This window comes from Rhinatrema bivittatum, chromosome 1 (assembly GCF_901001135.1).
Source record: "Rhinatrema bivittatum chromosome 1, aRhiBiv1.1, whole genome shotgun sequence".
Taxonomy (NCBI): Eukaryota; Metazoa; Chordata; class Amphibia; order Gymnophiona; family Rhinatrematidae; genus Rhinatrema; species Rhinatrema bivittatum.
The window spans coordinates 382068859-382083687 of NC_042615.1; the positions used below are offsets into that span (position 1 = coordinate 382068859).

General features: G+C 44.8%; 1 protein-coding gene across 1 annotated transcript in view; it reads right to left on the bottom strand.

Moving 5' to 3' along the window:
• POLR2B (RNA polymerase II subunit B) overlaps positions 1-14829 on the bottom strand; it is a 177912-nt gene that overhangs the window by 7978 nt on the left and 155105 nt on the right. Inside the window, exons 21-23 of the mRNA XM_029600967.1 lie at positions 13497-13604; positions 6645-6758; positions 6371-6531 (exon numbers count right to left, since the gene is read on the bottom strand). Coding sequence (XP_029456827.1) covers positions 6371-6531; positions 6645-6758; positions 13497-13604 — 383 coding nt within the window. The remainder of the gene's footprint in view (positions 1-6370; positions 6532-6644; positions 6759-13496; positions 13605-14829) is intronic.

Below are 14829 nucleotides of genomic sequence, written 5' to 3' on the forward strand. Positions count from 1 at the left end.
CAGCGGCAGGGTCACTCCAGGGCCACTAGGATCACTTCTCCTGGATGTTTCTCTATCTTCTTTATCACTTTGCCTACCAGAGGCCATGAAAGAAAAGGCCATGGTAACACTAGGGCATCTATGCCCTCTGCCTCATGCTTCCTTCAAAGACTGTAAAACTAGTGAGCTTTGGCATTCTGACTGGTCACCATTAGATCTATATGAGGAGAACACCCTGTTCCAAACAACACACTTTACTGTCTCTGACAGCTCCTACTCCCCAGGATCTAATGCCTTCCAACTTAGAAAATCCGCCTGAACGTTTTCTACCTCAGCAATGTGAAACACCATTATGCGCTCCACTGAAGCTGAGAACGTACCTCTGCTGGTAGTTTGAGGCGAACTGAGTAGTCCTGGGACAGTGGGTTCCAGCGTGACAGTAAGGAGCACTGGAGTGGTTGCATATGAGTTCTTGCCCATGGAACAACCTCCAGGGTTGATGCCATGAGCCTGAGGACTTGAAGATAGTCCCATACCTTGGGGCATGCATTGGTCATCAATCGTCGTAATTGTTCCATCAGTTTTCTTCTCCTTGAGGGAGGGAGGAAGACTGTTCTGTTTGGTGTCGAAACAGGCCCCCAGGTACTCTAGAGACAGAGGGCTACAGACTGCTCTTGACCGTGTTCACGACCCAACCGAGCTCCTGCAGTAGGTTCTTGACTCTGCTGGTCACCTGCCGGCTCTTCCGAAAATTTTGCTCTGATCAGCCAGTCGTCCAAGTAAGGGTGTACCAGGATCCCTTCCTTCCTCAGTGTTGCCGCCACGACCACCATAATTTTGGAGAATGTTCTGGGGGCGGTTGCTAGTCCAAAGGGTAGCGCTCGGAACTGGTAATGGTGTTCCAGTACCGCAAAGCGTAGAAAATGCTGGTGATCTAGATGGACTGGAATGTGTAGGAAGGCTTCGGAGAGGTCCAGGGAGGTTAGGAACTCTCCTGATTGTACTGCCATTACTATGGCGCGAAGAGTCTCCATGCAGAAGTGTAGTATCTGCAGATGACAGTTGATGTTCTTGAGATCCAAGATGGGTCGGAATGATCCTTTTCTTGGGAACGATAAAATAGATGGAATAACACCCTGTATTTTGTTGGGGCGTAGGAACCGGAGTTATTGCCTTCAGACTGAGTAGTCTTGTCAGAGTGGCTTCCACTGCCAGTCTCTTGGTGTGGGAGGGCAGGGTGACATCAAATTTGTCCCGAGGGATGCTGCGGAACTCCAGAGATTAACTTTCTTGAATGATGTTTAGTACCCATTTGTCCGATGTGATCTCGACCCATCGTTGATAGAAGAGGGAAAGTCGACCCCCTATTTCCTCTTCTCATGGATGGGTCGTCCCATTCTCATTGGGGAGTATGGCCGGAGCCTGCCCCTGGGCCTGTTCCTTTCTTGGTTTGTCGGTTCTAAAAGGGCTGAGACCTTCCTGAGGGACAAGGTGCCTGGAACTGCAAATTCCTGTAGGGGCGAAAGTGTTGAGAGCCTCTGTTCCTAGTTTTTCTGGGGGAGGGGCTCTGGGATCTTTTACCCCTGTCCTCCAGTAGCTGAGGCACTGGAGATTCGCCCCACTTGCTGGCTAACTTCTCCAATTCGCTTCCGAATAAGAGATCCTTTAAAGGGTATCCTTGTGAGATTCGCTTTAGAGGTCGCGTCAGCAGACCAATTCCGCAACCATAACAGTCTTCTGGCTGCCACTACTGAGGCTACTCCTCTGGCTGAGGTCCGCACCAGATCTGAGCTTGCATCAGTCAGAAAGGCTGCTGCTGGTTCAATCGTTTCACCGGTATATGTTCCTGAGTTGTTTGCCTCTCTCGAGAGGAGCAAACAGGAATGTGACACCAGTGCGCAGCAGGAAACAATCTGCAGTGCATTGCTGTTGTGTCAAAGGCTTGCTTAAGGATGGATTCTAATCGTCTATCCTGAGTATCCTTCAATGCAGCTCCTCCCTCAACAAGAATGGTTGTTCGCTTTGAGACGGAACAGACCATGGCTTCCACTTTCGGAAAATGCAGGCATTCCTTGGTCGAGGGTTCCAGTGGGTATAAGGCTTCCAAGGCCCAACCCTTTTAACGCTGGCCTCCGGGGGATCCCACTCCAGGTCAATCAGTTCCTGGATGGCTTCCATCATTGGGAAGTAGCATGAGGCTTTATGAAGGGACACCAAGATGGGGTTTTTCTTTGGTTTCCCCATAGGGTCCGTGCCTGGAGTACCCAGTCTAGGACCCAAGGGCTGGTGATTCATCTCTTTGGAAGAAGCAAAGCATGGCTCAGTATGGTTCCAGGCCTGGAGGGATTTCTCCTCCTTCCAGGGAGCCGCCATCATCATCTGAGGTGGCCGGGTCCCTGTCAGAGAAATTCTTGGTTAGGCGAGGCATGTCTCGAGGAATGAGAGCCGGACCGGGAGGATCATGTGCTTCCGGCAGGGGCTGAACCCGGGTCACAGCCGGGGCTGATTGCGCCTGAACGAAGGCTTGCAGCCCTTGGAAAAATTCTAACCAGGTGAAGGTCCTTGGGGCCATGTTAATCCCAGGGGGAGTCTGAGTAGTGGCCCCTGAGGTGCCCCCTCTTGTGGAGAGACCATTTCGGAGTTGCATAGATCAGGGATGCTATCATATGTAGTGGTTCTGGACCCATCTTTGGACAGTGAGGGACCAGGTTTTGGTCCCCCTGGGCTTCTTCGCAATGCTGACATAGGCAGGACTCCAGTTCAGGCTGCGCGCCTCTGATGTGGCAGGATGTGCAAAAAGAGTGCCTTCTGGGCTTCTTGGATGCCGGTGCTATTGCCTCTATGTGTAGGCGCACAGGCAATGTGTTTCAAAGTGCGCATAGTTATGCGCATGAGCACAATGCACGTGTGTAGTTGTAAGCGCGGCCGTCCGCTCAGCTGTAAGCGCGGCCGTCCGCTCAGCTGTAAGCGCAGCAGTGCGCACGTCTATATTGCACAAGTTGGGTGCATCAGCCGTCCAGCCTGCCCCACGTGTACCGCCAGTCGAGAAGGGAAGATGCGCAGACATCCCCCGCGCATAAAATGGCGCCTTCGAGGGTCTCCACGTGTGTGGACCCCTGCACCGTATCGGGGCCTAGCTCAACCAAGGCTGCTCAACCCGATCAGTGCTCCCTTTTTATTTCGCCGGAAGAAAACACTGAATTAGTTCTGCAATCCTAGCCCCGGAGACCAGAGTCCTGAATTTAAAGTTTTCTACTTACCTGGTCTCTGCGCTTACCGATCATGTGCCGGGATGGTCTCCAGCTGCGGGGGGAGAGGGCTTTACCTTCACCGCTGTGCTCCGTTGTGCACCCGCTGCCTTTCAGCCACTCTGGGGCTAAGTCCATGCCGGGAACCGGCTACCGGACCAAGGCACACCTCTGAGGGATATCGAAAATCACCTCAGGAATTCTCGACTGGGGGAGGGCCCCTTAGGTATCACCGCAGGAGAACGGGGCTCTATCTTCTTTAAGGTAAAACATTTTTTGTTCTTTGTTGTAATTCTTAACACTATTCTAATGTGTGGGATAGTGTCCGCATCTGCTAGGAGACGGAGAGATACTGAAGAGCTGAGCTCAGCGCAGGGGTATATCTAGTAGGGATGTGCATTCGTTTCATCCGTTTCCCATACAAGCATGTAATATGAAATGTATGAAACATATGAAACGAATGCACATCTGATTGACATGTAATGGGAAACGGATGAAACGAATTAAACGAATGAAACGAATGCACATCCCTAATATCTAGGTTGACGTCAGCTTTGAAATCTGACTCAGTCTCCCATCTGCTAGCAGAGGAGCACATAACCCACTGGTCCTGAGTCCATCTGGCTACACGCTAGGAAAAGTGGTCTTTTTGGTAACAGTGGAAACAGAGGCATCAAATTTAGGGAGGACTAAAAACTCCAGTGGATCCTCTGGTAAAGGGTATAGCTTTGCCATAGCCCTGCCAACTCTCAATCTATCCTCTGGACTGCCCCACTCCTGAACCACCAGCTTCTTCGCTCACTTATGGAAAGACCTTGGCTGGCCCACATAAGCTATCCCATACAGGTTCTGCTCCCTCTAAGTCAGACTCCTCCTGTGACACCTTGATTCCCAGTTCCTATACTACCTGCAAAAACAAAGACCAAAGCTCCTCTCTGTGGAAAAGTCATACCACTTTTGAATCATCCTCCTCAGTCACGAGAACCTCTTCGTGGTCCCCATCCATGGCATCCACACATTCACCACCTCATCTAATACAGTCACCACATCTGGGGACCCCCCTGGCACCATCCCAGGATCCTTAGACATCTGTGTCCCCCAGAGCCTTGCTAGATGACAAAAAAGGTCCAAAGCCCTTCAAGCACGTCCCTACAGAGAACCCAGTCTTGCCACCATGGATCGTGACCTGGACTCAACCTTCTGGGGCCTTTTAGGACAAATATGCCTTGTGCATCAGGAGCACAAAGTCTGCAGAAAAAGGCTGGGACTCAGAGTCCCGATCCGGGGGAAGTCCTCACAGCATCACCAGAAACTTAATCCATAGGAAAATCCACTAACTCAGCCTCTTCCCGGTTTTCAACAGCACCAGGCATAGCAGGAGAAAGCATCGGAGGAGACCTCCTTGGAACCCCCCCCCCCCACACACACTATAGCTGCAGACTCTGCCACGGGGCTCAACATGGCCACCGTGCCAATGCTAAAAAAAAATCACCACCTGCTACTGACTTAGGTGCCCTAGAAGCCACAGCCAATTTGGATTGTGCTACCGAAGGGCCCTCATCACCTACTAGGCACCCCAAACAGACTCGCTCTGTTAAACCTGGCCTGCAATCCTCCACAAACAAGGCAAGAACACCCACGTGCCATCACATGTGAAGTGATGTCGCGTGCCTAAAGCCAGAGTCAGGCTGCACCAGGGACACACTCGCGTCAGGTAAAGACTTTCACAGAACCCCGTCCTGCACATCTGAATGCCTCAGCTACCAGCAGTCTATAAAACACAGCACTCTGCTAGGATGCAGATATCTATTAAAAATGGAGGTGTAAGTAATTAGTATATTGTTGAAACTTTCATGAATATCCAAATTATTCTACTATAAGTTTTTCAAAAAAAAATTTTCCTCACTTACAAATTTCATCCTCTTGGAATTGCCTCTATGATGTCTAGTTTTTGAACAAATATGTTTACTTTTTATCTGTAAGTTGTGTAATTAGAATGTATGTTCAAAACTTTAATATTTCATTTTGCAAAGTTGACTCTTACTTTGTAATAGTTTTGAAAAACTAATAAATTAAAAAAAAAAAAAAAAAAGACAGCACACGCCCATCAATGAACACAGGCAAAGGCTCCACCCCCCCCCTTTTTTTTTTTTTAAACTTCAAAGAGCCAGCACCTGTCAAAATCAAAGAAAATAGTTCCCTGCTCCTCAGGCTTATGGGCTTGCAGTGGAGAGCTGACAGCCAGTCTTACTGCTACCTTGTGGGGGATGAGGGATCTGGAGCACTAGATGTCCATCCCACAGAATGCCCGAATGTGTTTACAGAAGGGTCACCAATCCCCTAACTTGTCCAACTCACATCAGGGGGTGTGTGTGGCCCCACCAGGACCTCATAACCCCATGGGAGGATAAAGAATGTCTTTAAAAATTTTTTTTTTTTTTTTTTTTTTTAATTTGCCTCTCAGACTGCAGGATTTGCAACATTTACCATCTGCTGGAGACAAAGAAATACTGAGGGACTACAGGTGGCACACTGGGTTATGTACCATGTCAGTGAAACTTTCTCTGTCTCCATCTGCTGGCAGGGATGCAAAACCCAGAAGTCTGGACTGATCTGGGTGTGTATTAGAACAAATTTTGCACACCCTTGTACTAGCCCATGACATTTTGCAATTTTGCTCACCCTGTAATTTTAATCATCAGGCTATCAAAATGTATCTGCTCATTTGCCAAGACTCAGAAATGTTTACACATACATCTGTTTGTTGAAATTTGATATACTGGAACTGAAAATTAAACCGACTGAGGGAAAAACCAAATAGGGAAGCAGAGGTTTTTCAGGAAAGAATGAATGCAATTCACTTAGGATGTAATTTTCAATGGAGTTACGTGCATAAATGTAACATAGTATTGTAGCAATTTTCAAAAGCCCATTTTCATGCTTAAGGTACACTTCTGAGCATAAAACCTATTGACAATTCAAAGGTATATACTGTAGCAATTTTCAAAAGCCTATTTACATATGTAAAGTGCATTTACAAGTGTAAAACGTAGTTTTAAGCAGTAAATATTTTTTTAAATTACACCCTTAGTCTGCTAGTGCTATACTAGTTACAAACTACCAGGTAAAGAGAAGATTCTTACCGGGATCGGCCCTCCATGGGTTGCCTGTTGAGAATCTGTATGGGTCCCCTGGCACGGGAATGAATTTTGTCATCTACCATATGCTTCAAACGCTGGTAATAGGTAGGACCCACGAAAATCTGCGATGTGATCTTGCGACCAGTGAACCCGTTATAAAGAACCTAAGACAGTACAGGTAAAGATCTATTAACATGGGGTGTATGAAGTGCAAACTATGAATAAGCTGCAGAGCCACAGGACACATAAAACAGGATGGCTATGTTACAGGAAGTACCTCATTCCCTCTCAGGTGATAGCCATAATCAGACAGCAAATTAGAAATCTTCTGTACATTGACTGCATCATTAAATGGTGTAGCATCACCAATTTCTCCTTTGTTTGCCGATACCTGCAAAGGCACACAGTTTGAGTAAAGCCAAGATGACCTCTATCACTTCAGTATTATATATTTGGCACAACTTGTAATAAGGATGCTATTGGCAAACAAGAAAACCCATTCACCCGATCAACTGGCAATCATGCAACAAACTGACAACACAACTATTAAAACACTACATATACAGAAACATGGGAACATATAGAGTCCTGCAGACTCCAAGATCTTCTCTGGTGTTCTGACAGGAGAAGTAACAGCATTTAGTCTTCCTCTGTAACAAGCTTCCTCTGCTTTGTTCAACCCATTTTGGGAGCTGAGCAGTCACAGCAGGTAATGACCCAAGAGTACAAGAAACTCAAAAGACCAGGAAAATAGTAATCTCTAGTACTTCCTCTCTTGGTCTGATTCTTAGGTCACCTTTTCTTTTGTTATGCAAATACAATTAAGTTTTGCACCATTTTTTAATTGTATTTTTGGCCCAGCAATTTCCTCCTTCCCCTTTAGGTTTCCAGCTCAGTCAGAACTGGCCTCTATTGGGCAGCACTGCCATGAGCTTCTTTGGCAACAAGGTGCATTTATGATATTTTTATAACCTCCCACTGGAGTAGTGGTCTTTGCCTCCCAACCAGCAGTTGGAGGCAGATTAACAGGTTTGCTTCCATGCTGACTCAGCTGCCAGTGTTCTCTGTAACCAGCTAAGATAAACATTTTAATACAATAAACTTTTCCCTCACCCCTAAACAAAAACCAGAGGGCTTCCAAAAGAGAAATAAACAAACAAGAAACAGTAGAGACAATCTGCAACACTTGATAAGGTTTATTACTTTAAATCCAACTTGCTGACTAGCACACACAGTTATTCTGAAAATGAATCAAGAAAATATACTTGGCAGAACAGAGAGGACTGATCTGGCTGAACTCAAGAGAAGGAAATTGTCAGGTTAGAACTAATTTCTCTAATGTTTTCATCCAGCTAGCCCAGTCCAGATGCATGGGAAGTACCCAAGCTATTCCTCTACTGGATGGGACACTGCCAAGCCAGTTCTCAAGACTTCTGAAAAACAGGAAATCTCTTCCCTGGCTTGAAGGTCGAGATGCATGCAAGGAGGACCAGGTTGCCTCTCTACCAACTTGCAATGGCGACACCAAATAAAATCCTACCCATGAAGAAATCTAAGCCCTGGAAGAGTATGTCCTCAATAACTTGAGAAATGGCAATCCCTTGAATATGGAAGCCTAACCCATGACTTCCTAACTCCGACAGGTTATCAACACCTTTGAAGATGCTCTGACCCTTTTAGAGGCACTAAACCAAATGAACGATACTTCAAAGATTCTGAAACTATTAATAACCCTTAAATTACAACAAAAGAACTTTCCTAACCTTTAATTGCCAAAAGTAAGCCTACTCTTCTACACTCAAGACTATTTGAAAAGAAGGGAAACAGACTCTCTGGATAAGATGAAAAACCACAAAACCATTTTAGGAAGAAACAAGGAACCATATGAACCCATAACATCTTGTCCAAAGGACCCAAAGGAATTTCTATACCCAAATGTTTCTTTGAGTAAGTGAAACATAAAACACTTCCAAATGAGAATATTATCCGCCCAACAACTGATCTCCATAACACGCAGCAGCTGCCATCTACACCTATACGAAGTTAAGGCCCATCCCTTAACCAAACCCTGTGCAAGAACTCCAAGATAATTGGTACCAAAGCTCCTTTAGTCAAGATCTTCCTAACGAGTACCAATCCTCAGAAAACTTCCAGATTCTCACATATACCAAGGATGTGGAAACTTTCTTGGACCAAAAAAGAAAATTTACAGCCTTCTGAGAATATCCCTGACAGATGAGACCTCCCAAGGGCCAAGCTGAAAGATAAAACAGACAGATTCTCATGAACCTCCTGCCCCCTGAATAATAAGCTCCTGTCCTGACATCATGATGGAACCCATCCAGCATCCTCACTAAATCTGCATACTAAGGATACCTTGGCCAGCTGGGAGCTAACAATATCACTAGTCCCAATGCCAGAGAATCTTGTGCATGACGCTACCTCAGAGGGCAAGACGAAACCTAAAGAAAGGATGAACCAGCCTGACGAATTAGGACATCCACAGCGGATGAACCTACTATGCATTTACAAACAAATCCCTCACTGGTTCATCCCTTTTGGATATACACAATCTGGGAGAATATATCCTGGTATAGATAATATCCTCCCGAGATCCAGCCAGTTACTAATGGAAGTCCGCTTGATCATTCTCTATTCCTACTAAGAGTACAGAGCATCCTATGCCCAGACTAACTGCAGACCTACCAGCTCCGCCACATGCCAAACCCTGATCCCACCTCAGAGAATGATATATGCTATGGGCTATGGCATTGGGTTAAAGATCCTGGCAGCTTGACCCTGAAGAATGAAAGCAAGCTGAATGAAGTGCTTCCCTATCGTTCTGGTTTCCAACTGACTGATGGACCACACTGCTTTCACCAGATTTCAAGTTGCTTGAGTCACTATATCTCTACAGTGAGCACCCCAGCCCCAGAGAAGACACCAATATCCAAAAGGAGATTCAAAATTTGAGATCCACTTCCATTTTCAGGTAATTGTGCACTAGCTATCAAATCAAAACTCTCTGGCTTATGTCGTCACTCAGTTTCATGAAATACACCTGTGACTGTAGAATCCACTTTGAGAGCAAATCCCTATTCTGGCGTAGAAAGCCTTCTCTCATAATCAGAGGATCCTACTGGGACAGCAAGGGCTTCTGCAGGAACCACTTATGTACTGTTGACCAAGGAACCAGATCCAAGGCTGCCAACATAGGATCCAAGAATTGAAGATAACGCTACAGCAAAGACCTCTCTGTGTTCAATAATGAATGCATATGCCTGGATACATCCAACTCCCCTGTAGCGATAGACAAATATGGCTCTTCTTCATATCAAAACAAGCCCCCAGATACTCCAAGAACTGAGCAGACTGCAATCTGCTCTTTGCAAAGTTCATTACACCTTGGTGGATGTTGCCTCGCTTACCTGAAGCAACTTTGCACGAATTAACTAATTATTCAGATAAGAATAAACCAGAATCCCTTCTCTAAGCACGGCTGCCACCACTACTACTCTGATCTTGGAAAAGGTCCTTGGGAAGGGGAAACAGAGGGAAAGACCCAAAACTGAAAACATCCCTCCAGTATTGCACATGAAGATACTTCTCATGACATTCCTGGATGGGGATGTGTAAGTACGGTTCCCTCAAAACTAGAGTTGCTGGGAATTCTTTTGCCTTGCCATCATCACAACAGACTAAGGTCTCTATCTTGAAATGAAAGGCTATTAAGGCCTTGACCACCTGATTTTGGTCTAGAATCGGTTGAAAAGATCCTTCCTTCTTGAAGATCACAAATAGATTCTGATTCCTTGATGCAGTCTAACTTACTACCGCTAATGACTATCAGACAATTGCACATATATACTTTTAATCGCCATCTCCTGAGCAGGATGGCACTGAGAAAACCAGCAGCACAACTTATCTCTGTGCACAATACAGGAACACATTTCTCCTGTGTTCTGCTAATTACATTGACTCCTTGGATAAATGCTCTCTTGCATATTTACAAGCTGACAAGCTCTGCGCTCTTCGCAACAGGGACTGCTGGAAATTCCCACTATCCATAAAGTTTGCCTGTTTATGATGAGAAAGTGTGCACTAGCTACTCCGGTTTAATAGAATTCTCTTCCTTTTGAACTGCAAGTAATGATATATGTAAAGATATTTACAGCGAATTTGAAAACCTGTTTTGCTTAGCATATTCATTGTGATCAAGGCTTCCTGAGTTCTGGATTCTGTGTCTTGTTCTGAAATTGCAGATTATATTTTATTTTTGAATTTTTATTATATATGTCTACTTTTGTTAACCGCTTTGGTCTATGCATTGGTGGTATATACATTTTTAAAAAAATTAAATAAATGCATCTGAAATGGGACAAAGACTCCCAGGCATAACCGTTCAAAACTAAATCCAAGACTCGCTAGTCTGAAGTGATTTTGGACCCATGTCTGGTAAAAATCAAACTAGAGGATGGGAGACTGGGTCCCAACACCTGCAATGGAAGCTCCTGTACTCCCTGAACTCTCATCCTAACCGTTTCTTACAGAACTACGAAAGGTCTGAAAACCATTGAAAGATCTTGATCTCTAGCCCACTGAAGAACTTCCCTGATTCTGAGTCTCTGAATTAATTTCTGGACTGAAGTTGACATGAAGACTCTTTAGACTTGTCTTCAGGAAGTCTGGGAACCTTGGACTCTCCCCAGGTCTTAGAAATCTTCTCAAGATCCTCTCTAAATAAAAAAATTTGAAAAACCAAGATTCCCCTTCAAGGGAAGCTAAGCCAGATTACTTAAATCAAACCTGTAGACCAGTTTCTGTGGCCACAATAAATGCTTAACTGCCACCAGAGCAGCCATGTTTCTTGTCAATGTGTAAACTAAACCAAAGGATGTACCTGACAAAAATATTGACCCAGGCTCCATCAAGCTGACTCATCCAGAACCTAGCCAATGCCTTCTACTGAAGTAAAAATTGAGATAACTTCAATCCTGCTCTTGTGATAATACAGCCACTAGCTGCCACCTAAACAGCCATATTAGAAGCTTAAAAGTCTGATTAAGCACTGTCTGTATCTTCCTGCCCTGTATATTCCTGAGAGCCGCACCTCCCCTCCACTGCAATAGTACAGTAGTCCTTTTTCCATGCCTGCACAAGAGTGCATCCAGCTCAGTGAAACTTCCCCTTGTGTCTCGGAAGAGGAGAGGGTACCGCTTTGCCAAGGACCTTCTCTATTGCAAGTCAATCAAAACATTGACTGACTTGTGCAAAGGAAATGATCTTTAATGCTTCAACAAAATAAACATGATAGGATCCTCAAAAGATTTGGGATTATCCTCCACCTTTTCTTCAGACATTTTTAGGACTTGCAGGGGCTGAGAAACCAAAGCAGATACTCTTTCTTATGAAATCATGTACCCATAGCTGACCCATCTTCCTTCTTAGTGGGATATTTCCCTCTGCCAGTTCCTCATTGTAGGAGTCTGAAGGAAAATTATAAATCAAATGGATCTGGAGTTCTTGTCCCCTCAAATATTCCACATCCTCTTTTCTCATCCCCTTGTGTCCTGCAGTACTTGATATAATTCCCTGAGTAACAGATACCACCAGAGGATGGAGCTTCACTCTGCCACAAAAAAATAAAATGTCTGATGTAGAAACAAAAGCCTACTTAGGAAGGATCCCATCAGAAATGAGGTAGCCATCACTTTAATGCTGTAGCAAACATGGCTCCAGAATGAACAGAAGAGTTTCTTGTACTGCAGAAAACAAAGAAGGCAGCTCCAGGTCACAATCTGCATGCTGCAGTTCCAAAATGGCTGCTGTCCCTACTGTGGCAGCAAGCATGCGAAAGAGAACAGGCTGAGTTACCAACCCCCTCCAATGGGGTCTCCTGCAGAGTTGCTAATTCACTGAGCAGCTCACTCTCCTTGCAGAGAGAACCATTTCCTCCCCCATCTCTCAGCATGTTCCAGATGCTGCACAGAAGATGGCTTTCTCCCGTGCAAAAGGGAAGCCAACATTGCTCTTCCTGCATGACCTGAGCCCAAATACCAAAATGGCACCTAGAGACAAGAGAGTCACCTAGATTCCAAAAAAAAAAATAAAACTGCTGCTGACTGACATCTGTTTGCTTTTCTCCTCTATTTTTCTTTGAACTTTAGGCACTAAACAAAACAGGCTCAGACAGAGGGGCAAAAAAACATTTCCTTTTTTCCCCAGGACGAGAGCTTAATGGAAAGGGAGGAGAACCCACAGAAAAGAATAGCAGGAGAGGAAGGAAGGTGGAGGCTCATAGCAAACTAAAAGCCTGAAGTCCAGATCCAGAATCTGGAAGGCCCCTGGATCTAGGGCTGTGCTCAACTGAGGGAGAGAATATGGACCTTTCATCTTAGGAACTGCCCCTCTAAATTACTTTGTCAGACTTCTTCATCCAGTCTAACCAGGCCTCAGCTCACAGCACAGCATGCTTGCCTACCATCTGCTGGAGACAGAATACTGGCAGGCTGAGGTCAGCACAGGAGCCTGTTAATCCACATCTCCACCTGCTAGTTGGGAAGCATAATCCATGTGCCTGGACAGATCTGGCTAGATGAAGAGGAACTGTCTTTCAGAGGGTTTCAGGCTCAGTGCTGAACTGGAGTAATGATATATAGATCATCTTCAGTGGGGAACATCTACCAATCAGATCTTAACTAGAAAAAGATTGCAAATGGGTATAAAATACACCATCCTTCTAAACCAATGTTCCAAGTAAAACTTATTTCCAGCATTTTAAATATTTCTAAATAGAGCCACCAGGAACAACTTGGACATAATATACTTCACATTCTCTAGAAAGGCTCATCTTCTTTTTGGTAATTGGGAAAGTCCATTGCAAACAAACTTAGTACACATCAAATGACCTGGACACAGTAAGGAAGCCTGTGAGTGATTACAGAGGGATGCAGATGCAGCCACATATTGTTTACTTTATGTGACTATAGCTACTGCAGTGGCAGATCACAGGACTTACAGCTTATAAACAGTCTCCCCAAGGGCTTGTCAAGCAAGAATAGATGAATATGTGCATGTCAACATGCTCTTTCAAAACTCTAATAAAAACAGTAGAAATGTTTCTATTTACCTTCCCTTGAAGGCACTCAATCAAGTGACCAATTGTCATACGGGAAGGGATGGCATGGGGATTGATGATGATGTCTGGGGTGATCCCCTCACAGGTGAAAGGCATATCCTACAGCAAAAAAAAAAAAAAAAAAAAAAGAACAGAACTGCATAATAAACAACTCCCCCCTAAACTCCAATTTATTCAAAATGTTATGTACAATAATTTGATTCATCTGTCATTATTTATTTATTTACAATTACTTTACAATTACTTGGTCAAAACGGTTTACAAGTGTAAAACAAATATGAAATCAATAAAAATAAATAAAGAACAATAAAATTAGAAAAATATCATTAATATAAATCAAAATAAATAAAAGTATAATATTACTCCTTACATAACAAGAAAAGGAGAGCGTGTGTCTTATAGTGCTACAAATGACCTCCAGAAAACCTACTGTGAATGATGTAATGTTTGTCAAATTTCTGAAATATTATAGGCTAGCTGAAAAAGATATGTTTTAAGTTCTTTTTGGAATTGCTTTCTATTGGATATTTGGCGAAGTGTGTCGGGTATAGAGTTCCAGAGTAGTGGGCCTGCCACTGAAAAAGCCCTCTCTCAGCCCCAGTCTGTAAGAGACCTAGGCGTCTTCATAGATCAGCACCTAAATTTTAAACCCCACATCAAAGCTCTCCTAAAGGGAGGTTTCTATAAGCTAAACATCCTAAAAAAACTCAAACCCCTCCTCCACACACACGATTTCCGCACAGTCATACAGACCACTATGCTCACGAAACTAGATTATTGTAACTCCCTGCTACTAGGACTCCCAGCCACCACCATCAAACCCCTTCAGATTCTTCAAAATTCCATGGCGAGAATCATAACCGGTACGCGTAAAAGGGATCACATCACCCCCATACTAAAAGACCTACATTGGCTGCCCATTTCCTTCCGCTCACAATACAAAACTCTCACCATCCTTCACAACTCCCTTCATAAATACAATCACACCTGGCTCGATGAAATGCCACGTTTCCGCACTTCTGACCGCCCTACAAGAACATCCCAGACAGGCACTCTCTACACCCCGTCCCTCAAATCAGCACATTCAACTTATACCAGAGGAAGAGCTTTCTCCGTCGCCGGCCCCACCCTCTGGAACTCCCTCCCCACCTTCCTACGCCAAGAGACATCCCTCCACATGTTCAAGAAAGGAGTCAAGACATGGCTTTTCCGACAGGCCTACCCTGACTCTAACCAAACTTAATTTCTCCCCCAGATCCACCCGCCCGACTTTTCTCCACCCGCTCCCACACCTCCCAGCCCCCCCTGCCCTTGTCACTTACCC